Below are 23843 nucleotides of genomic sequence, written 5' to 3' on the forward strand. Positions count from 1 at the left end.
TGGATCTGATGTGTATAACAAGTAGTGATGGAGAGCCTTTCAAGGTCAAAACTTGTGTCAGAGACAGAGAGTACTTTTGGGGTTTATTTTTACTTTTATAATTTCCTTTTTGGTACCGGTAAGACAAGAAAGCAACTTCTACTGGTGACCTTGATTCCAATATAGGAACAAATACACGAATCTACCATTACTACAAACTCAGAAGGATCAGGAGACTCAGCTTTATGTACCGCCTGTCCATGCCGATGCTAAACAAATCTGTTCTTGGTGGCTGGAGCAGGGTAGAATGGGCTTGGACTGAATGATAGCTACATAGGCATTAGGGTTCTGGATGCCAACACAGTGAATAGACTCCAGTGAAACAAAAGAAGCCAGAGATTAACCATGGTCAGAGCAAGCTGAGATTCTGGGGACCAGAAGGCAAATAAGACAGAAGGTCTCAAAGGCCAGTGAGTACAGATGTCTGGCATCCAGGGGCAGGCATGACATCAGGACACAGATACCCTGAAGCCCTTCTGTCACATGGTTTGCTGCTGCAACCACATAGCCTGCTGGGATTAGAAGGGCACCAACATGGAACAGGGCAGAGAAACTTGAGATGGGCTGCAGGAGTCTTTGCTGATCCCAGGGGGCAGTAAAAGGTTGCAAAATCAATTCCTCTAGGTGTCTCTGGTCCCCTGTCAGGAAAGTCCAAGGTGACATAAGGAATATTAGAAGCAGGACCCAGGGCTGAGGAAAGTTGTTGGTACATTAGGTAGGATTAAGATATGGGCTGCAATCCCCAAGATGGAAAATGTAGGAGAAACTGGGTAGCATTAGCAGATCCCCAAAAGAAAGTTTATTTAGGTATCTGGAAAATTTCTAAAGAATCTGGTATTGGATGCTAAGGTAGGTGCTGGGGAAGAAGGAGACTAAATGCGTCTCTAGGATACATTAGAAACCTGGCGTAGGGCAGCAGCTTACTTCCAAATCTTCTTTGTTAATGGAGAGTAATTCTTAATGACAGCTAACTCCGGCTGTCTCCAAGGCTTCTTGACTCCTGCAGACAGGTTTGTGTCTCCCTGACATATGCTCGCTTTACATCTTTACTTCTAGCACTACTGACCATTTGTAGCTGAATGAATTAGTGAATGAATGGGGTCAAGATGTGGGTGTCGATGAGTCAAAAGGACTGGTAGCACCTTTATCTTATACAAGAAGTGGTGGACAAGGAGGGCATAGGATAGAGGAATGAATGGGAGAGAAATGATTCCTCTGTGGTCAGTAGGGTGTTTTTTCTGTCCTCTGACCAGAATCATAGAGATGGCTATATTAGATGTAATTGGCTTGACTGTCCTGATAACTGAAGGAATTTCACTCAGTTTGCCCACAAATTCCTGAAGTCTCTTGCTGTGAACAGATTTGGTTTCATTTCTCTATCTACCAACTGGGAAGGGTCAGGGGACTCAGCTTTATGCACCTTCTCATGTATCTATGCGACTGCAAAGATAAGTTGCTCTTGGGGTGCTTGGCTGGCTCAGTTGGTGAAGCATGTGACTCTTGATCTTGGGGTTATGAGTTCGAACCCCATGCTGGGTGTAGAGATTACTTAAAAAGAAAATCTTAAAGAAAGAAAGAAAGAAAGAAAGAAAGAAAGAAAGAAAGAAAGAAAAAAAGCTGCTCTTCCGGAACTCTTTAGCAAGGATAGGCTAGGCAAGAATAGCTTGAGATTGAATGACACCTAGGTAGGCATGTAAGTTCCTGCACTGCTGGATGGTCTGCTTTCAGAGCTGGGGTTTCCTCCCATTCTTTAAGCCAAAGAGGAAGGCACCCATCAAGGTTAAGTGGATAGTTACTTGGGAGCTTCTAAGAGTGATTTTGTCCCTTTAGACTGAATCTAGGGTTTCCTTGAACTTAACAGGGTATACCCAGTGGGCCTTCATCTTGGGTTCATCTGCTATTAACCTGAAATCTGAGGGACCAGCCCCTTTCCAGAATTCCATTGTTCTCTCATCTAGGTGGGCTGGGTTGAGAATTCTTTATTCTTACTCCTTCATTCAGTGAGCACATGAATGAGCAGACTTCCATAGCAGGCCAGATTGCATTTTGGGGGGTCTGATTTAACCCCATACTCATCATGATAGCCCCCAGACATGCTCAGCATGACACCCAGGTTTTGTAGGGGATGGTTTCCTTTGATCTTATAAGGAGCTTCTAACTTTCCCTAGAGAGAGGTCCAACTCCTTTACCTCCTTTCTTGCTGTTTTGGAAGAGTTACATAATATTTTTGACCTTCCATTTACTCCTGTATAATTTGGGGATAATAATTTATGATTCTTAATATCATTGTGAGCAATGAATGATATTCTATACATAAATACCCAGAACAATAACTAGCACAAAGAAGGAGTTTAATAAATGGAGGTTGTTTATAGTCGAGTGCCCCTTTACCCTCTATACTCTTATGCTCTTTTGGGAAGCTTTGAATTTTAAGAAAGAACTCAGGAGCTCTGTTGCTGCCCTGTCTAGGGTTGGCCACCACAGCACTGGGCTGCTTTCCCTGGAGCTGGTATGCCCAATTTGTGTGAAAACAGAAGATGTCTCCTAGTTGGAGGTACAGAGCCCATTCTTTTTATTATTATTGCTTCGGGACACACTTGTTTTCTTCTCTCCCACACCTTCTTCCTCTTACCATTTAGAGGACTAGAGATAAAAATAACAAATCTTTATCTTCTGCTTACTATGTGTTGGGCATCCTCCTAAGAGCCTGACTGCACTATCCAGAGCACAGGGAGGTTAAGTAACTTGTCCAGGATAACACAGCCAGTAAATGGCACAGCTAGGATTCGATCCCAAGGTTTTAATTAGAGACTTGAGGGGTGACCTCATGTTGCGTCCCTCTACTCTGGGGACAAGATATTTCTTCCTCCCCGTCAGACAAAGTAGACAAGGAAAAAGAGAAATGATGAACATGGAGTGAGACCATGTGGCCACAGCTTGGTTACGTCCCAGCTGTGTACTTGTGATCATCTCACTCACATCTTTGAATCTCTATTCTCAGCTAATCTCTGTTCTCAGCTGTTTACTCATAAGGCTGTTCTGGGATATAATGGAATCACATACATGAAAGTGCCTTGAAAACCACAAAGTGCTCTATAAATGCTGAGTTAGGCAGAATAAAGCATTCTAAAACAACCACTCTAATTCAAATAACAGATTTTATTTTATTTGAAATACCTAATAAATAAAAGTCAAAACAGAATATTCTTGCCTGAATACTTAGATCAGTGCCTTAACTCTGCATTTCACTTAAAGTGTAGGGACCACAATTTCATATACAATTCTGTTTGTTTAGGCTGGTAATTTGTAGGATTCTTTAAACATCAATTGATCCTTTTCAAAACAAAAGCTTATGGGCAAATAAACTTATTTGTTATCCCAATAAGCTTTTAACAACAAACGAGATTTTGAATTGTTCTTTTTTCTCAGCCAGGAATTTAAGTTGGCTTAAATAACTGGATAAAGACTTACTCTGCTTTTTGTTTTTGGCTTTTAGACTGCTGGAGAATCTTGATGCCCATCTTAAACAGCTGGTCTCCTTCATCTGTGAAATTTTTCTTTGCTTGCTTTCTTACTATATATGGGCAAACAAGGAAAAATAACATTATTTTTATGTTTTATATTTTATTTTTTTAAATTTATTTTGAGAGAGAGAGGGAGGGAGAGAGAGAGAGAGAGAGAGAGAGAGAGAGAGAGAGAGAGAGAGAGAGAATGAGAGAGAGAGAGAATCTCAAGCAGGCTACATGCTGTCAGCACAGAGCCTGACATGGGGCTCAGTCTCACAAACCATGAGAACATGACCTGAGCTGAAATAAAGAGTTAGACACTTAACCAGCTGAGCCACCCAGGTGCCCCATGTTTTATATTTTTAAAATAATGTGCCGCCATATTAGTTTGGGTTTTTCTTATGAGGGGGTTCAGATGAACCTCCCTAATATGTGCCATTTCGGCATGTGGATTATTTTGAGCTGAAGACATTCAAGGCTGGAAAGACTCAAGAAGAGCTTTTTACCTCCCCCTTAACTGCCCATAAGAATTTAGATAGAGGGCCTGGTCCAGCAAGATAGCTATCACCAGAGATAACCATGCAGAGTATGGGCTAGGTGTGGTAAGATAGGGGAAGTTGGTAGGTCATGTTTGTTCCAATTCCTCCCTGTCCTATTGTCTCTACATGGCATGAAAATCATTTGTTTATCAAACATTTGCTCTTCCCATCTTCCTGTGAATTGTCTTCCTTCCCTTTGAAGCCCTAGTCCCTTACTTCCTCAGGATGGTTTATAAGCCTTACTCACCCATATAAAATTAGATTTGTTTTTCTATTAATTTGACTTATGTCAATTTAATTAAAAACCAACCGAAAAAACCTCCTTTCCTCCTTTACACTCTCCTTATTTTTTAACCTCTGCATTTCAAGATCACCTTGGTTTTGTTCAGAAGATAAAAGCTGTCTACAAAAGTATCCTCTTCCTGTCTTTTGTTAAAGCGTCTGGAGGGTGGAGGAGATAGAAAGATGCTTCTGATGGTAGGAAGGAGAAGGACGCTCCCCAGTCTGGGAAAGCGATGCAAGGTTCCACAAGGACAAAGCAGGACAGAAGGTCTTCAGGGAAGGGGCTGCTTGGTGTACTCTAAAGAAATGATCTGAGCACCAAGGTCTCGTCTTGCAGACTCCCTTGTCTGAACATGGCCCATAAACCTTAGAGCTATAAGATTCCAAGAGAATATGAGGACCGAGAAATGGACATCGCCTAGATATCCAATGTGCATCTAGGATTGGAGGAGAAAATCTCCCTGAAAATTTTGCTCTGCCCAAGGCTCCCTCCTCCTCCCCAACAACCTTTCTGAGACCTTGGGGAAAACACAGAGAGAGAGTACCAATAACAACTTGCCGTGTTGGGAAGAGGGCTCAGAATTAATTTTATAGGATTTAAATAAAGAAATGGAATTTTACCTGCTACAATAATTTTTCTCAAACACTTATATAACACTTCACAATTTTCAAACCATTGTCATCAGTTTACAGATGCAGAAAGCTATTTGGAGGGAGAGTCAGCTTTACAGCTCCTACTACACCCACACAGTGCATGTGCACATGTGCAACACACACACACACACACACACACACACACACACACACACTCACACTCCCTTCCACATCACAGTGCCTCTTGAAGTCCATTATGACACTCAGTGAAACCTCTGATTAGGTGAAACATGCCTGAAACCATTTAAAAAGAGAGGCATTTTGAGGTTTGATGCCTCATTAAGAAGACTACAAAAATCTTTAAGTGGTTCCTGTTTTTCTTCTCCCTGACAAACCATCAGAGTTGTTCAATTTCTTTTTTAAATTAAAAAAATTGTTTTAACTTAAAAGTTAATTTGCAATTATTTCGAATGCTTCAAGTATCCAATCAATTCAGTAACAGCAGACACTTTTAGTATCTAATTTTTGCTTTGAGTTATATGTTATCTATAGTCATGACTAAAGAGGAAAAATAATGGGAAAAAAACCCTACCAATCTTTGATTTGAATAGCAATTTCTCCTATTATCATGCTTTCAAAGAGCAAAAATCCATTTTGAAAGGTTGACTCTGCATGCACATACATATGAGAAATGATACACCACTACAGATTTCCACCCATGGTTTTTACTTCTATTTGTAATTCTATTTTTGACTTCCCAAATGTACTGAAATAACAGTTTTCTTTACAATAAGAGGGCTCAATTATCAAATAAAATTCTCTTGACAACACTTTAATTTCCTTTTTATGGTTTAACAATTTCCAAATTTGGGGAAAGCATAGTCAGGAAATGACTCGAGGATATTATTCTGAACTTGACGTAAAGAACCTTCCTGAATCCAGAATCTTCTTCTTCTTCTTCTTTTTTTTTTAAGATAATTTTTGAAGTTTATTTATTTATTTTGAGACAGAAAGAGGGGAGGAGAGGTGGTGGGAGAAGGAGAGAGAATCCCAAGCAGGCTCCCCGCTGTCAGCACAGAGCCCACTGTGGGGCTTGAGCTCATGAACTGTGAGATCATGACCTGAGCCAAAATCAAGCCAAAATCATATTATTCTGAACTTGACGTAAAGAACCTTCCTGAATCCAGAATCTTCTTCTTCTTCTTCTTTTTTTTTTTAAGATAATTTTTGAAGTTTATTTATTTATTTTGAGACAGAAAGAGGGGAGGAGAGGTGGTGGGAGAAGGAGAGAGAATCCCAAGCAGGCTCCCCGCTGTCAGCACAGAGCCCACTGTGGGGCTTGAGCTCATGAACTGTGAGATCATGACCTGAGCCAAAATCAAGAGTCAAAAATCTGCCCAATCGACTGAACCACCCAGGTGCCCCAAATCTGGAGTCTTCTCAACAGCCAAATAGTGGATGCCTGTTGTTCTTTCCTGATAAGGGCTCGAAGCTAACCTGAGTGGTGGTAGGAATGAGCATCAGGAGTAAAAGAGGGCACAGTAGGTGTGCCAGAGAGCAGCAAGTATGGGAAGTACTTCAACTAGATGGATTTGTATTTCAGTGTTTGCCAGAGACATAATTTATAGAAAGTTCTTGACATGTTGTTACATCCGCAGTCTTAATTATCATTTCATACCTAACTTGAATACTGTTATGGGCTGAATTGTGTCCCCCTAAATTCATATGTTGAGTGTATCTCAGAATGTAACTTTATTTGGAGATAAGGTGTTTAAAGAGGTGATTAAGTTAAAATGAGGCCATTAGGGTGGGATCTTAATCCAATATGACTGGTGTCGCTATAGGAAGAGAAAGAGACATCAGGGAGATGCAGGCACTAAGACCATGTAAGGATACACTGAGAAGCCAAGGAGAGATGCCTTAGAATGAAACCAACTCTGTTGGCACTTTGATCACAGACTTCCAGCCTCCAGAACTGTGAAAAATAAATTTTTGTTGTTTAAGCCACCTTGCCTGTCGTATTTTAACATGACCTCCCTAGCAAACTAATACAGATGCCAACTCTGGATTACATGGAAAACAAGCTGCTCTTTCTTCCTACTAGAAGGGATGCACCCAACTCAGCTTCCTATCAGATCAGTGGCTACCTTCTAAAAATAGGAGGGCATGTAATTTCCCATTGGCTCCCAAGGTCTCCAGGTGCTGGACATCTGACTTGCCCAGGCAGCTGGGTGCCCAAGTAGTCCACCTCTGACAAGGTCATTTTATCATGATTATACTCTAGGTAGGCAGTGTAGTAGGTAGACTTTCCATGTGTCCAGCAATCCCAGGACCCAGCTCACCTCTCTGTAAGATGATGGGAGAACTGGAATTCTATGTGTTCTCTTGCTGACCCTTCATCTATAAAATTCTCTAATCAAGTCTATTCTTTAATCCCTATAACCTGTTTTTGTGGCATTCAAGAAAAATCCTCTTGTTGATAATGAATTCCAAAGCAAAGCTTTGGAACAAAAAGAGCTCGCTTGCTGCAGATATTAATGGAAAAGGAAAGAGCTGGAAACGACTTAATCTCTGTCATTCATACATTTACTTGTCCATTTAATTGGTAGGAATTGAATATTTATCATGTGTTAGACACAATGCTAGATATTGTGTTTCCAAAGATGATGGAGACACTGTTTGAGCCTGGCAGTGGAGATAGACATGTTTGCCAAAAACTACAATGCCATGTGGTAGGCACTCTGTAATAAGGCACTATGAGAGCATAGGAGCCTTCTTTGTAAGCAACAGAAACCTAATATTATTGACTTAAGCAAAAGCAACTTATTGGGAGGCCACTGAAACTCATAAACTCACTGGGGTAGGTCTCAGGAATCAGAGCTTTCTAGAAGCAGAGACAGATATTGCTATAGGACTGGATTGAAATCCAGTCCTTTTAGGATCTTCCCCTCTTTGCTCCAGACTCCATGGCAAGTATAATGGGTCTATTCAGGGAAGACAAAGGTTCTCATTACATTCCTGTAAGAATACATCCACTGGGGAAGACTTAATTCCTCAAAAAGAAATTGAGAGGGTGAGAAAAGTAAAATGGATGATCAGAAGCGACCAAACAGCAAATGCCCGCTCGGGCACTAGACTCTTGCTAGGGGAAATAAAAAAAAATTTTCACAGATGAAAAGACACTTCAGATAGTTCTTGAAAGGAGGTAGGAGTTTGTTGGGCCAAGAAGATGAAACTGGCATTCCATTTGGAGGAAACAGTCTATGCAAATGAACCAATGAAAAAATGATGGGGGGGGCAGTGTATCTTAAATGAAGAATGATGGTTTGAGAGTCATGTTTGGTCATGTGGTCCAGACTGGTGATGGGAGTAAGTGATATTGAGGGGAGTGGACAGAGGGCTGAGAAGGGAGTGGGGAGAGGGAACAGAGGTCATTGTGAAGGTGAAGGCAGGCTTGATATGGGAAGAGAAAGAGCAGAAGTGGCAGGAAGTTGGCTCTGATCAGACAGAATTATTTTGGAGTTTGAAATTATATTGATGAAACAGGTCTATATGTGGCTGGTAAATGACTGAGGAGAAACAGAAACAAAGATTACTGGAATTGTGGAAGTCTAGCAAAAAGGATAAGGTCTTCAACATGGATAGTTAGCCCCTGCAGAGTGCTGGTGGCCTGTAGCCATTGACTGACTGATGTAGGGGTAACAGCGTAACCCCTTGCCTACAGGGAGGGGGAAATCCTCTAGTGTTATTCACTTGTAAAGCCCTAAACTTCTCCTGAAACCCTATCTTTGCCCAACTCCTTCTCTTGCCCTATCCTGTATTCCTCACTCTCTTCTATGTTTCACCACGTCTAAAACTTTAACATTTAAATTTAACATTTAAATTCAAATAAATAAACAAATGCCATTTAAGTCATCTTAAAAAGCAAAGAGAAAAATATTTGTATGTCAAATTATAGTTATATTAAAATTACATGAAGGATCATTGAGAGTTAAAGGAATTAACAATTAAGCTAGGAGATGGATATCTTTTAGTCTGACTAAAAACCAGGTGCTTTCAGCATTAAAATGATACAAGGAGATAAAAAAAAGAAAAATTTTCTTTCCCTTGCAGAAAATCTTGCCTACACAGACACTGCATCCTTCTTATTTAATTTCAATTGTATTTAATATAAACCAACTTTAGTTTCTGATTTTCTGAATAATGCATCAGAAGAGCTCTTCACATTTGCCCTTAATGTCTGCCAGGAAGATACAATCCCAGATAAGGAGGGAGAATAATGATCCATTACTAAAAATAACATTCCATCTAAGAAACAATGACTCAGCAAAGAGTTTAGTCAGATAAAGATGTGATCAACTCAAATGCACTTGGATAAGAGCACAGATATTTATAATAATCAAGTTTATTCACACTGTCCCCAGATCATTGTTGCCAAACATAAATACCTTCAGTGGTATTGCTAGGAAATGGCATACAAATTGTGTTGTAAGTAGAAAAAACATTTTCTCCTCAAATATCTACTAAGCAAAACTTGAAATAACAAGGATTCTGACTTTCAAAGATTAATTCACTACCCCAAACTTTTAATTTAGCAGAAAGAAATATGGTTTATAAAACAAGTGAAGAACCAAAAAGAATAATTATTATATTATAATAAAAGCTAACATTTATAAAGCACTTAGTCCCCAAGCAGTTTTTTCACTGTGAGAGGAGGGAGCTATTATCATTCCTGTTTTACAAATGAGGTGATACAGGCCCAGAGAGGTTAAGTAACCTGTCCAAGGTCACACAGTTAGTCCCTGATAGGCAAGAATTCAAATGTAGGCAGAATGACTGCACAGTCTGCTCATACTGTTTGTCAGAGCCACACAATATGCAGAATTATGTGAGGAACACACATTTACTATCAATTACTGAAAAATTTGAAAAATGAGTTCAAAATACACTTAAAAATAAATGTATTGTAACTGAAGTATTTTAAACGATGAATTTATTTATAGTAATACTTCTTTTACCTGAAATTATTATTTTTTTAATGTTTATTTATTTTTGAGAGAGAGAACATAAGCGAGGGAGGAGCACAGAGAGAGAAGGAGACACAGAATCTGAAGCAGGCTCCAGACTCCTAGCAGTCAGCCCAGGGCTGGACACAGGGCTCAAACTCATGAACTGTGAGATCATGACCTGAGCCAGAGTCGGACACTTAACCAACTGAGCCACCCCGGTGCCCCTTTCAGACATTATTAAGAAATGTGTCCATATAAATAATTTTTTCCCATTAGATGAGTCATATGCCTTTTTATTTTGACTGTTTTCTGATGGAAATGTGTCTAAAAAGTATACGATATATTCCTCCGCCTTCCCCAACAAAAGATAATGAGCATGATTTAACCTGGTGTTGATGATTTAGAGCATCATTATGCACACCTGACCATACCCAGACTGGTTGATTTAGACATCATTACTTAAGACTGTGCTTGTAGGAGACCTTGGATAATGGAAAGCCCTTCAGCAATGAGTGGGAGCAAAAGGGACAAGAGAAAGATGGTGATAGGCTGTATTCAAGGCCCTGTGAAGGGTTAAGAGTGCCTGCTGGCTGGCTTAATAGTTAGCTGCACTTGCTAATTTGCAACACCTTACATTACTGTTTCCCAAAGCATACATGAGAAAATTGTAAATGGTACACACACAAACTTTAACATTTTGATAGTTAATATACTTGATATACATTCATCTATAGATTCTATTTGTGGCAACTAATTTTCATTTTTTTTCTCTGAAAAATTAAGCATGAAATATTTAGGACATACAAAAAATCCAGAAAGGAAACATACTTCAACATAACCTTCCCATTTCACATAATTTAACAGATGGTAACATTTTGCCCTGTCTGTTTTAGGTATCTAAGGAAACAGAATGGAACAAATACACTCAAAGCCTCCTCCCAACATAATCCCAGTGTTCTCTCTTCAGAGGTAGCTATTGTTCTGAAGTTACTATGTAGTCCTTTTACTACATATATGTACCCAATATTATTTCTATACTGTAAAACCATACATATGTATATGTATATATGTATATATAATATATATTATATATATATATATAATATATATATATATATACTTCTGCAATTTGCATTTTTACCTTTTGAGATTTATCTGTCTAGATACAAGTAGGCTTCATTAATTCATTTTAACCAGTGCCAATGGTCAAAATTCTTTGTATGACTAAACCAGTTTATCTATTTATTCCTCCATTATTTACCCTACCAATTCCACAGATACTAACTTTTTCCCCTTGAATGCTACAAAAACCAGTTCTGCAATGAAAATCCTTGCACACATTTTCTCATACAGATATGTGAGAATTTCTGTAGGATATATTTCTAAAAGTACATATGCCAAGCATAGCATATAAGCATCTTAAACTTTACTAGATATCACCATTTTGCTCTTCAAAGAGGTTGCACCAAACATACATTCCCAACAGTGATGTATAAGAGTTCTCATTTCCTTAAATTCTGGGTTGCTTAGGGGTTATCTGATCTTTTAATCTTGCCTATCAATGTGAAATGATAAATCTTTATCAAATTTGAATTTCTGCTAGTTTTTACTAGTTAAGTATATTTATTGGTTTTTTTTCTAAGAATTGTATCCTTTGTTCAGTTTTTAAATTTTTTTAAAAAAATATTTATTTGAGGGAGAGAGAGGGACAGAGTGTGAGCAGGGGAGGGGCAGAGAGAGAGGGAGACACAGAATCGAAAGCAGGCTCCAGGCTGCAAGCTGTCAGCACATAGCCCAACGTGGTGCTTGAACTCCTGAATTGCAAGATCATGACCTGAGCTGAAATTGGACGCTTAACCAGCTGAGCCACCCAGGTGCCCCTTTGTTGAGTTTTCTACTTGTTTTTCCTGTTGATTTGTAGGTGTTTTTTATACAACCAATTCTTTCTTGGCTCTATTTGTTACAATATCTTCTTTTAACGTGTGGGTTCTTTTTCACTCTATAATTAAAAATACCTATTAAAACTTTTAACTTTAAGGTAGTCAAATTTATGAATTTTGGCATCATGGTTTTACTTTAGTCTTTTGTAAGAATTCCTTTCTTATATTAATATCTTAATGTTTTTTTTTAATTATTATTAAAGTTCTGATGTTCATATTTAGGTCATTAATCCACCTAGAAGTTACTTTGGTGTATGAGGTGAGAATGGGATCTGATCTTATTCTTCTTCCAAATGAGAATCAGTTGCCTGCATACAATGTTTATTTTTTCACAGCTGATTTGTAATACCTCTGTCATATACCAAATTCCCCTATATATATGGGACCGATTCTAGACTCTTTTCTATTTTTTTAATCCATATGTCAATACCATATATTTTATACAATATAATTTTATAGTAAGAATCTAATGGGGCAAGTTCCACTTCTCATTCTACTTCAAAAGTATATTGGCTGTCTTTAGACTTGTTTTCATATATACTATTAAAATTAGCTTATTAAATTCTATGAAAACCCCTTTGGGCAGTTTTGAAACTAATTTGGCAAGAAATGATATCTTAAACTTTGAATCTTCCCATTCAGAGACATAAAAACTCTTCAGTTATGCAGGTATTTTTTATATTATTCAATAAAGTTTTATGTTTTTCCACTTCTTAAACATCTTGTAGATATTTTGTTAGATTTATTCTTAGGTACCTTTAGTTTTTATTGCTATTTTAAATAATATTTTAGCAGTTTAATTTTCAGTTGTTTTTTGTATCATATACAGAAATGCTATTAATTTTTATATATTAATTTTAAATCCAGCAACTTTGCCAAACTCCATTAATTTTCATGGTTTAATAGATTTTCCTAAATTTTTCAACATCAACATCATATCGTTCTGGTGAATTATTCCTTTGAAAACTATGTGATAATGTTTTCTCCCTATTTATGGCTTTACCTTGAAGTCTATACTGCATAAAATATCAGATTTCTTTTGCTTACTATTGGCTGTGATATCATTTCCATCCACTGACTTTCAGTCTTTTTGAGTCATGTTTTAAGCATATCTCTTTCAAATAGCATATATCTTTGACATTGTCTTAATCTAAAGGTCTCTGTCCTTCAACTCTTAGTTTCTTTCTGGGCTACATTCAGGGCAGTATCTTCTGATCTTTCTCTAGTTCATTAACCTTTTCTTCCACAGTGTCTAATCTTCTGTTTAAGCCATTCACTTAATTTAAATGAACATACTTTTCATTTTTTTTACTTCTATTTGGTTCTTTTGCACAGATGTCTACTCCTTTTTTCATGATACCTCTCTTTTTTCTTACGGTTTCTTAACAACTTAAACATATATTTATTCCACAATTTTTTCCACATTGTTGTTCTACTATATCAAGACTTGGGTGTGCTATGTCTTATGTTGTGCACGTGTATGTATGTCGGTGCATGTACATGCAAACTGAGTCTGAGTAGGTTTTTTGTTATGAATAGATTTTTTTAAATTGGTGCAATTTATAAAATTTTCTTGTAAGTTCATCCTCAACAAGGCTTTTTATGTAGGAAATGTGCAAATGTTTTTCCAAACTGGTTTTGTGTTGCTTCTGTCAGTTTCGCAGACTTATCATCTTACCGATGGAAGGAAATTCTTATATGTGAACATATTGACTTGAAATTACCAAAAAAAAAACCAGGTAGCATAAATTCAAATTCAAATCTGTATAAGGTACAGGGCTGTGGTGTAGGGTTTTTCAGGGAGATGTTTTTCCCTGTGAGAGCCTAAATAGAGGAAGAAGTTCCTCGGTATCTGCCTAAAATGGTAGGTGGCTTATCTGTTTTTTCCTAATATTCCTTTCACTGCATGCACAACTCTATAAAACTCTCAGTTTTATTCATAGCTCTTCATTCCAATTGTCTTGTCAAAAATCCCAATGTTTTTGATTTTCCCAGCCTGGGATTTAAAAATCCAAGGCTCATGCATTACCAGCTCTGATCACAGTCTGCCAAAACATCAATTCACATCCTTATTTTTCATCACTTCTAGCACTTGAGGATTTCAGTTTCCTGTGAGCCAGCTTTGCATTAAAAACACACACACACACACACACACACACACACACACACACACAGAGCGGGGGGGGGGGGAGTTTGGTATATTTTAGGCATTAATTTTAGGTATTTATAGTAGCAGGATTTTCCTACTGGATTAGCCTACCATTTTGCTAGAATGGGAGAGATTTAGTAATTTTCTTTTAAAATCAACTTATTAAAAACCATTCTGTTGATTTAAAGAAAAAAATTCAGCAATAGGAAAGGTATTAAAGGTATGCAGTTTGGGTTCTCTGATAAGCAGACTCTAAGAGTTCAGGGTGTTTATTAAGAAGCACCCCTGGGAAGCACTCCTGGGGAAAAAGTAGGATTAGGCAGAGGGAGAAGCTGTGATGCAAGGCTAAAACAGTTGACTGGCCCTCCATCTCAAGTTAGGCTGAGATGGTCAGGACTTTATATTCCTGAATAGATTAGTCATTGGAAATTGGCAGCCCTAGGGAAGAGGTATGACCTTGGGCTACATGCCTCTCTGCACCTGAGACAGTCTCTTCACTGCTGAAGGTTGTCTGTGAACTACACTTCCAGTAATTGGGCTCTAAGAATCTCATTGAAGGGGGGATATGAATGGCACTTAGCAATGTCCTCCACATATATTCCAAAGTCAATAAAGTAGAATACACATGATAAACTTAGCCAAATGGTCACAGACCCCAGAAGTGATAAAAAAAGAATGCCAAGACAAGCTTAAAGCAAGATTGCAAGACAAACTTCTCCAATCAAGAACATAGTAGTGATCTGGTCTGATCACCAAAATTAATGATGATTAACTCCAAGAAATGCCAGTAAGGACTTGTCAGGAAGGACTTAGAAGTAGTGTTCCAGTTGCCAGCAGGAATATGCTCCATTGTTCCCAGTGCATGATTAATTATTGATTTGTCTTGCTAACAATTTAATAAAGGTAATTAATCTATGATACTCAATTCTGTCTCAGAAAAAAAGGATTGCTATTGAAGTTATAGTGAAAAGATACCTAAAGGGAAAATGAACATGCCATTAAAAAAAATGGAATGGATGTGAAAGCATTATGTTCAACTGTAAAACAATATTCAAATATACTCTAAAAATGGAAGGCTCTCTTATGTTTATGTAGCACTTATAGTGTAGTATATTGCAAAGAATGCTGAAATTGGAGTCAGAAGACCTGATTTTATATCCTAGCTTTACATAAAAAGAATTCAACTCAATTTAATTCAGCAAATATTGATTCATATTAAGTATGTGACAGATACAATGCCAGGCACAGATCTTGCCTTGAAGTAATGGTAGTGCAAATGCTATTGGTTATTATTTGACAAATTCTAGGTAGGGGGAAAATGGAAAATGGGTAAACAGTTTCTCTCTTTTCAAAATGTGGAGAAATATATTCATATTCTAGAAACAGCTTGATGTTAATCTCTTTGATTTCTCTAATAGGTTATTATACATGGTTTGTAAGCCTTGAGTTAAGGAGGTGTGGTCACTAAGAATTAGGAAAGGTTTTTGATAATGTTAAGTTAAATCTCATTTCTCGTATGTGGAAGACTAGTAAGTCTTGGGAACAGCACTTTTATAGAACACCTATATTCCATCTCTTATGATATCCTATGTATAAAATGCTGAAGTGGGAACTGAGTGAGAACAGAGTTGAACAAGGTTTTTAGCCAGTTTGATAACCATGTATAACCTATATTCCCAGTTTATTCTACAGCTTGTAAAGTTTAAACCCTCCCTCTAGAGAAGGTTACTTCTCCATGGCTTTCCCTACTTTCTTAATTCCTGATTTAAGAGGTACTGTTCCTGGACTGTCTCACAGTGACCCACAGTGAAACCAACAACTCTTCAAGTTGTCTCAAAAGAATATTCACTCTTGAAAAGCATTTGTCAGGAATATAGATTTTTACCAATGATTTCATAGAGCAGAATGAAAGATGATTAATTCTAAGAACAAAAACAACTTTTAATGGTCAGCTTAGGCATCACCAATTTTAAAATATCATTTGGGTTCCCCTAACTTTGGAGTTGTGCTGGTTTCTCAAGTTAGCGCAGTCAATAACCACCTTTCTGGATCCTTATGTCTGCTTTCTCCCATTGTTCTCCCATTCTCTCTTCTTCTTACTTTTACAAAAATAACAAAATTCTTCTCCCTGGCTCTACAGTGCAATTTCTTTCCATGTGTAAATATTTGGAATCAGATGACACCAGGCTTCTGTGTTGAGTTGGAGGTAGGGGATCAGGAGGGGATGTTTATCTCCCTTCTATCCACAAATGCCTATTAAGGTATCTTCCATAACAAGGGCAGTGCACACTGTACAAGGCATTCTGGTAAATACGGTTTTATTTTCTCAACCTCATCACTAGATTTTTATCTGGTTGATCAGTGGGTAAATATAATCCTAGAGATTTATGGTAAATTATTGTGGGCTCTAAGCTCCAAATTTGGCCGTATCTTGTTAATTCCTCTAAAAAAACTTGGGGTAAAAGATTGGAAGGATGCTGATCAAAATTTTGAGTGAGAGAAAATTAGGAGAGAATAGCTTATTAATTAATTGATGTAATCAACAAACCCTTTATTAAACTTTTTCTCAAAGGACTCAATTTAAATGTGCCATTTATTTCCTATCAGAGCTCTACCTGATATTTCAAGTCCATGCATGTCAACATTTTTATGTCATATCTAGAACTCTTCAACTGAGCAGGGAAGCAGCCTTTTGGAGTAAATGTGGGAGAAAACAGTCTTAAATATTAAGGTAAAACAATTAAAAATCATTATCAAATAAGACTCACATAAAAAATTATCAACTAGAATCAATAAGAGTCCTCTGGAGTCCCTTAGTTCTCAATTTCTATCTATTGGTCTTATTAGCAGTGACCACCCTTCTATATGTACTTCTGTCAGGAAGAAATATTTTTCTAATTTATGTAAATCTTCAGACTGTTATAAGACAGGGCTTCTCAAATGTCCTTGGAACATTCATGTAGTCAGTGATGAATGCATGTAACACTCTCTAGAGGTCTGGAGAACAGGAAGGCATTTCTTTGAAGTCTTCGTTTTGATATCAAAACATGGATTTTGAAGTCTTTTGCATACATTATAGTTGTGAGGTCTAAAATAAAGATGTTTGCAATTATTTACTATTATTTACTTCCTTCAAAACCTTCAAGTAAATTTGGTGGTCAGGAAATTGTAGCATCTTTATCATGTAATTCAATATTTGCCCAAAGCCATTTTCAGGAGCATGACGTTAAAATTTCTTGATTATTGTCACCTTACTTTTATGAGAAGCATATGGCATAATGGCTAGAGGACTTTGGCACCAGACCATCTAAGTTCAAATCCTAGTTTTCCTGCTAGGTAACTTTCATAATGCTAAGCAAATTATTTCTCTGTGCTGCAAATTTCAAGTGTTATAGAGATAATATAACCTATCTTATATTGGGTAGAGCACTTAAAACAATATAGAAAATTCTCAATTAAAGATAACTTATTATTTGTTATTATTAGGTATAATATAACCACTTCTACATAAGGGAAAGAGATCTCTTTTGAAGGGTGGTATTATTTACTCTTTTATTTTATTTGTTTTTAAATTCCAGTATAATGAACATACAGTTTTATATTAGTTTCAGGTGTACAATGTAGTGATATACTTTTTTTTTTATTTTTTTAAAAGTTTACTTATTTATTTTGAGAGAGAGAGAGAGAGAGAGAGAGAGAGAGAGAGAGAGAGAGACTGCGAATAGGGGAGGTAGGGAGAGGGAATCCCAAGCAGGCTCCACACTGGCAGCAGAGAGCCCAATGTGGGGCTCAATCTCATGAATTGTGAGATCATAACCTGAGCTGAAATTAAGATTTGGACACTTAAGACAATCTGACAATAAATCATATTAAAAGAAATGTAAGTGATGAACCACAGGAATCTACCCCCCAAACCAGGCACACACTGTACACACTATGTTAGCCAATTTGGCAATAAAGTATATACATAAAAAAGATTTGGACGCTTAACTGACTGAGCCACCCAGGCGCCCCTCTTATATACTCTTTTAAACAGCAGAAGCTCCTTCAACAATCTGTACCTTCCTTACTTGCCAAATTAATCAACACTTTTCATTTCCTCTATCTAACTTTCTTACTGATGTCTACAGCACACTAAATACTTGCAGGTAGTGGGATTCTCCTTTAGTAAATGTGTTCAATTCTGTTCCCCCACCTTGCACGCTTACCAATGATCAGGAGTGTTTGATCCCAAATGTTTTTGTGCCAGTTTTCCTGTTTACTATAATTATAGAATTGAATTAAAAATATGTACACTGGGGGCACCTGGGTGGCTCAGTCGGTTGAGCCTCCGACATTGGCTCAGGTCATGATCTCATGGTTGGTGGGTTTGAGCCCCACATTGGGCTTGCTGCTGTCAGCATGGAGCTTGCTTCAGATCTTCTGTCCTCCCCTTTCTCTGCCCCTACCCAACTTGTGCTCTCTCTCTAAAAAATAGCTAAAACATTAAAAAATATGTAAACTGATTACAAAAAGACAATGTGTTTCTATTAACATTACTGGAAAACAATGAAAAAACTTGATAAAGGAGAGCCCTTAATAATTATCCAATTTAAATAGGTGAAGCATCTATAAATTACTGAGGAAAAAGTCGACAAATATCTGGAAGGATTCTCTTCACAGATTGTTCCATAAATGTTTTTAGTCCCTTGTTTCATTGAAAATGTAAGATGGGAAATCATGGATGATGCAGTTTGAGTGTGGTTTGTACTAGAAATGCCAATCATTAGACCAATGTTAAATAGAAGGCAAGCCATGTTTCTACATCAAAAAATTGTCAAATTAATGTTTCAATGTATATGACTTAGATTTAAAATGAATTTAAGATGTTCATAATTTTATAATGCCATTAAAAACGGATATCCTTAATTTTTGTCTGCCAAAGAAGTTGCCCTCTGTTAAATAAGATGCTAATAAAATAGAAATTCATATGTATCTGTTAGAAAAGAGATAGTTTTCATGAAACTGTTGGAAATGATTAAATGTTGGAAATGATTCCTAAATTTTATAACTGAGGGCTAGTTAACTGCCGAACACAGAAGCTATGGAGACATTGTTTATATTTTCTAGACCCTTCTTGCATCCACAGAAATCTGTCAACTAACCAGGTATGTCTTTACTAGGAAGAGATTTAGATTGCTAGACTAGAAAAAAAAAGGGGCACTATATTAATTTTGGTTTTGTTTTCAGCATGAGTGTTTCTATTAGCAGAATAACTGACACGTGTTTTCTCCACATAATTTTGGAGATTAAAAAAAATGTTTATTTACTTTTGTGAGAAAGTGAGAGAAAGTTAGTGGGAAGGGCAGAGAGAGAGGGAGACAGAATCCCAAGCAGGCTCCACACTCTCAGTGAGGAGCTGGATGTGGGGCTTGAACTCAAACTGTGAGATCATGACCTGAGCTGAAATCAAGAGTCAGATGCTAAACCAACTGAGCTACCCAGGCACCCCTGGAGATTTTTTTTAAATCCATGAGTCCTAATTATCAACCTTGCTTATTATCATCAGAACAAATTCTGAATCTAAAAGAAGCTCACAAAATTTAAAGCTTTTGTGTATATAAATATTTATGACTATATTCTAAGAGTTTTCAGAAAGTAGATTTAAAATTTTATTTTAGATTACATCAAGTAATTTTAAATTTATGTTAGAAAGAATTCTACTTACAATGATTTTTATTTCTTTTTGAGAGATCTTTATTTTGAATTCCTCTTATTCTTAATTTACGTTGAATCTTCTTTTTTCCTAAGGCATTTTCTCTTTGATAGATTACTTTAATCAATTTTCTTCGTTCCAATATATGTGATAAAAGTCGCTTGACTTCGTTAACTGATACCTACAAAGAAAAATATTTTTGCTCATTTTTTCATGGGTAACTTTCTATGATAAAATAAGACAGTGCAATTTTCATCTGTTCATGTCAAAAATACTAGAAATTACTCTAATTCCTGCTTTTTTCAAATCAAAATCATAGATGACTTAAATAATTCATTTTAATAAATGTTTATTTTTGAGAGAGAGAGAGTGAGCAGGAGCGAGTGGGGGGAGGGGCAGAGAGAGAGGGAAATACAGAATCCAAAGTAGGTTCCAGGCTCTGAGCTGTCAGCACATATTTATTTATTTTTGAAAGAGAGAGAGCAAGTGGAGAGGAGCAGAGAGAGAGGGAGACACAGGATCTGAAGCAGGTTCCAGGCTCTGAGCTGTCAGCACAGAGCCCGATGTGGGACTTGAACACACGAACTGTGAGATCATGACCTGAGCTGAAGTCGGACGCTCAATCGACTGAGACACCCAGGTGTCCCTAAATAAAAAACTTTTAAACCTATTGCATTTTCTTCTGAACTGCAGAGCCATGCATTAAAATCTAAATGTTATAAATAAAATAAAATAGTAGGAGAATTTAACCAATTTTACCCTTCTAGTGGTAAGTTGTCATGGTAATATCAATCGTGTGAGCTAAAAAAAATGAAGATGTTGGTATTCCTTATATATTACAAATTTAAAATTGGTGGGAAGTATAGTGATCTTGTGACTGTATGCAGAAAAATGTAAACAAATGTTTTCTAAAGTACTTTCCAGCAGTTATATAATTAATATATTTTAACTAAGGAGAGGTATTTGGAGGGATTGTTTTTGAGTAGTAGAAAATGAAGATTTTAAGAGAGAAAATTAAAAAGCTTTATGGAGATACATATTCATAATTTACATATCTACTTTTTCAGGCAAGATTATATTTGGAGACTGAAAAAATTCTTTATTTGTCAAACACCACTTCAAGAAGAATCAAGGTTTTTATTTATTTGCTTTTTATACAATATCACAATTTAAACTCCCTCTTTACAATTTTTTTTTATATTTATTTATTTTTGAGAGACAGAATGAGACAAAGTGAGACTGGGGGAGGGGCAGAGAGAGAGGGAGATACAGGATTGGAAACAGGCTCCAGGCTCTGAGCTGTCAGCACAGAGCCTGACACGGGGCCCAAACCCACAGACTGTGAGATCATGACCTGAGCCGAAGTCGGACGCTCAACCGACTAAGCCACCCATGCGCCCCTAAACTCCCTCTTTTAAAGATCACTTTCTGGAATGCTTAATGCTTTCCTAAGTGGTAGCTAAGGCAGCAGAGCAGTGACACAGATGCTAGAGCTTGCTGGGACATACAGTCATGTAAGGACTGTTTTTAAAAAACATCTTTATTGAGATATAACTCATATACTATAAGTGTATAGTTGTACATTTTAAAGTGTACAGCTTAATGATTTTTAGACTATTTACAGAAGTGTGCGACTGCCACCACAGTCAATTTTAGAACATTTTTATCACCTCAAGAAGGAACCATGAGTCCTTTAGCTGTTAGCCTCCCTATCCTCCCATTCCCCTTCCCCCCAGCCTGAGGCAACCAGTGATCTATGGTTTCTCTCTATGGATTCCCCTCTTCTGGATTTTCATATGAATGAAATCATAGAGTATATGGGTGTTTGTGACTGACCTTTTCCACTTAGCGTAACATTTTCCAGGTTGATCCATGTTGTGTAGCATGTATCAGCAGTTCATATCTTTTTATGGCCAAATAATATTCCTTACATGGATATACTACTTTTTGTTCATACATCCGTCTGCTGGTGTACATTTGAGCTGTTTCCACCTTTTGGCTATTATGAATAATGCTGTTATACACCTTCATGTACAAGTTTCTGGGTGGATATGTAAGGAATTTAAATGTGATTCCTTATTGTAGGGTGGCCAGATACAGCAAATAAAAATACAAGGTGCCCAGTTAAATTTGAATTTCGCACAAGCAATGATTTTTTTTTAAAAGAAGGTGACAAATATTGCATGTTAACAAACAGACCCACAGTGTGTAATGGCTCAAAATCAACAGGCAGGTATTCAAGTCAGTGGTAGCTCTGCTCTGTGCTGTCATTCAGAGACCCAGGCAGACAAAAGTTATGCCAAGCTTCAGCATGTGGATTCCAAGGTTTCCCGGAGCATTAACATCTAGCAGACAGAAAGGGAAAGAGCATGGAAGAACATGTGCAGAAAGGGCTTTTGTTTTGTTTTTTGTTTCATTTGCTTTTTTTCTTTTCTTTTCTTTAATGGGCCAGACCTGGAAGTGGCACACAGAGGCAAACATTTTCCATTGGCTGGGACTGTCACAGGGTCTCACCCAAATGCCAGGGGAGAATGGAAACAATGTATCTGGACACCATGAAGAAGTACACATGGACTTTGATGAACCTGCAGCATTCTTTGGCACAATGGGGTTAACATATGTCATTGGCATTAAAGGAAAAATTTTCAATTCAAAAATAGCCAATAGCTTTGGTGAAGAGGCAGTACAAATTCGGCAAACACCTCTGATTGTATGGTGCTATTCTTCCTATCTCCTTCTATAGAAGCCATGTTTCTGGATTTTGATTCCTTTCCTACCCACTGAGAGTTGGAAGGGCAACATCCATCTGGAGTATTAGGGAACCCCAGAAGACAGCCCTTCTCTAACTCTATAAGGCACCCAAAGATTATGTAATTCAATAACAGGTATTTACTAAGTGTTTATCTCAGGCCTTTGTCTAAGAACTGGGGAGTCAGCCATAAAAAAAATTCTCTGCACTCAAAAACTGATGTTCTGGTGGGGAAGATAATAATCAACTGATAAAAGGAGGTTTTTTTTCCCTGTTAGAATATCATTTGTTAAAACTAAGTCTCCAAACATCTGAAAATAATTAATATACCATATCAATAGAATTAAGGACAATAACCACACAATCATCTTAATAGATGAAAAGCACTTGACAAAATCCAGCACCTCCATGATAAAAATACTCAGTAAACTAATATAGAACATAACGTTCTCAACCTGATAAAGGCCATCCATGAAAACCCCAGCCAGCATATATGGATTTGTTTTGTTTTGTTTATTTAAATTCAAGTTAGTTAACATACAGTGTAATCTTGGCTTTAGGAATAGAACCCAGTGATTCATCTCGTATGTATGACACCCAGTGCTCATTCCAAAAAGTTCCCTACTTAATGCCCATCACCCATTTAACCCATCCTCCCACTCACTTGGCTTCCAGAAACCCTCAGTTTGTTCTCTGTATTTAAGTCTCTTATGGTTTGCCTCCCCTCTGTTTTTATCTTATTTTTCCTTCCCTTCCCCTATGTTCATCTCTTTTGTTTCTTAAATTCCACATGAGTGAAATAATATGATCCCCATCTTTCTCTGAATGACTTATTTCACTTAGCACTATACCCTCTAGTTCCATTCACATTGTTGCAAATGGCAAGATTTCATTCTTTTTCATTGCCGAGTAGTATTCCATTGTGTATGTATATCACATCTTCTTTATCCATTCATCAGTCAATGGACATTTGGGCTCTTTCCATAATTTGGCTATTATTGATAGTGCTGCTATAAATATTGGGGTGCATGTGCCCCTTCAAATCAGCATTTTTGTATCCTTTGTATAAATTCCTAGTAGTGCAATTGCTGGGTCCCAGGGAAGCACTATTTTAATTTTTTGAGGAACCTCCATACTATGTTCCAGAATGACTGCACCAGTTTGCATTCCCACCAGCAGTGCAAAAGTGTTCCTCTTTCTCCACATCCTCTCCAACATCTCTTGTTGCCTGAGTTGTTACTATTAGCCATTCTCACAGGTGTGAGGTAATATCTCATTGTGGTTTTGATTTGTATTTCTCTGATTATGAGCAGTATTGAGCATATTTTCATGTGTCTGTTA

General features: G+C 37.2%; 1 protein-coding gene across 14 annotated transcripts in view; it reads right to left on the bottom strand.

Annotated features, from left to right (window-relative positions):
• The window catches only part of SEL1L2 (SEL1L2 adaptor subunit of ERAD E3 ligase), a 123935-nt gene that overhangs the window by 59636 nt on the left and 40456 nt on the right, over positions 1 to 23843 (bottom strand). For all 14 annotated transcript variants that reach the window (XM_045055081.1, XM_023251477.2, XM_045055082.1 and 11 more), the window contains 2 exons: positions 19766 to 19934; positions 3511 to 3613 (listed from right to left, as the gene is read on the bottom strand). In XM_045055081.1, coding sequence (XP_044911016.1) covers positions 3511 to 3560 — 50 coding nt within the window. In that variant the 5' untranslated portion in view covers positions 3561 to 3613; positions 19766 to 19934. The remainder of the gene's footprint in view (positions 1 to 3510; positions 3614 to 19765; positions 19935 to 23843) is intronic.

Source organism: Felis catus, chromosome A3, assembly GCF_018350175.1.
Source record: "Felis catus isolate Fca126 chromosome A3, F.catus_Fca126_mat1.0, whole genome shotgun sequence".
NCBI lineage: Eukaryota > Metazoa > Chordata > Mammalia > Carnivora > Felidae > Felis > Felis catus.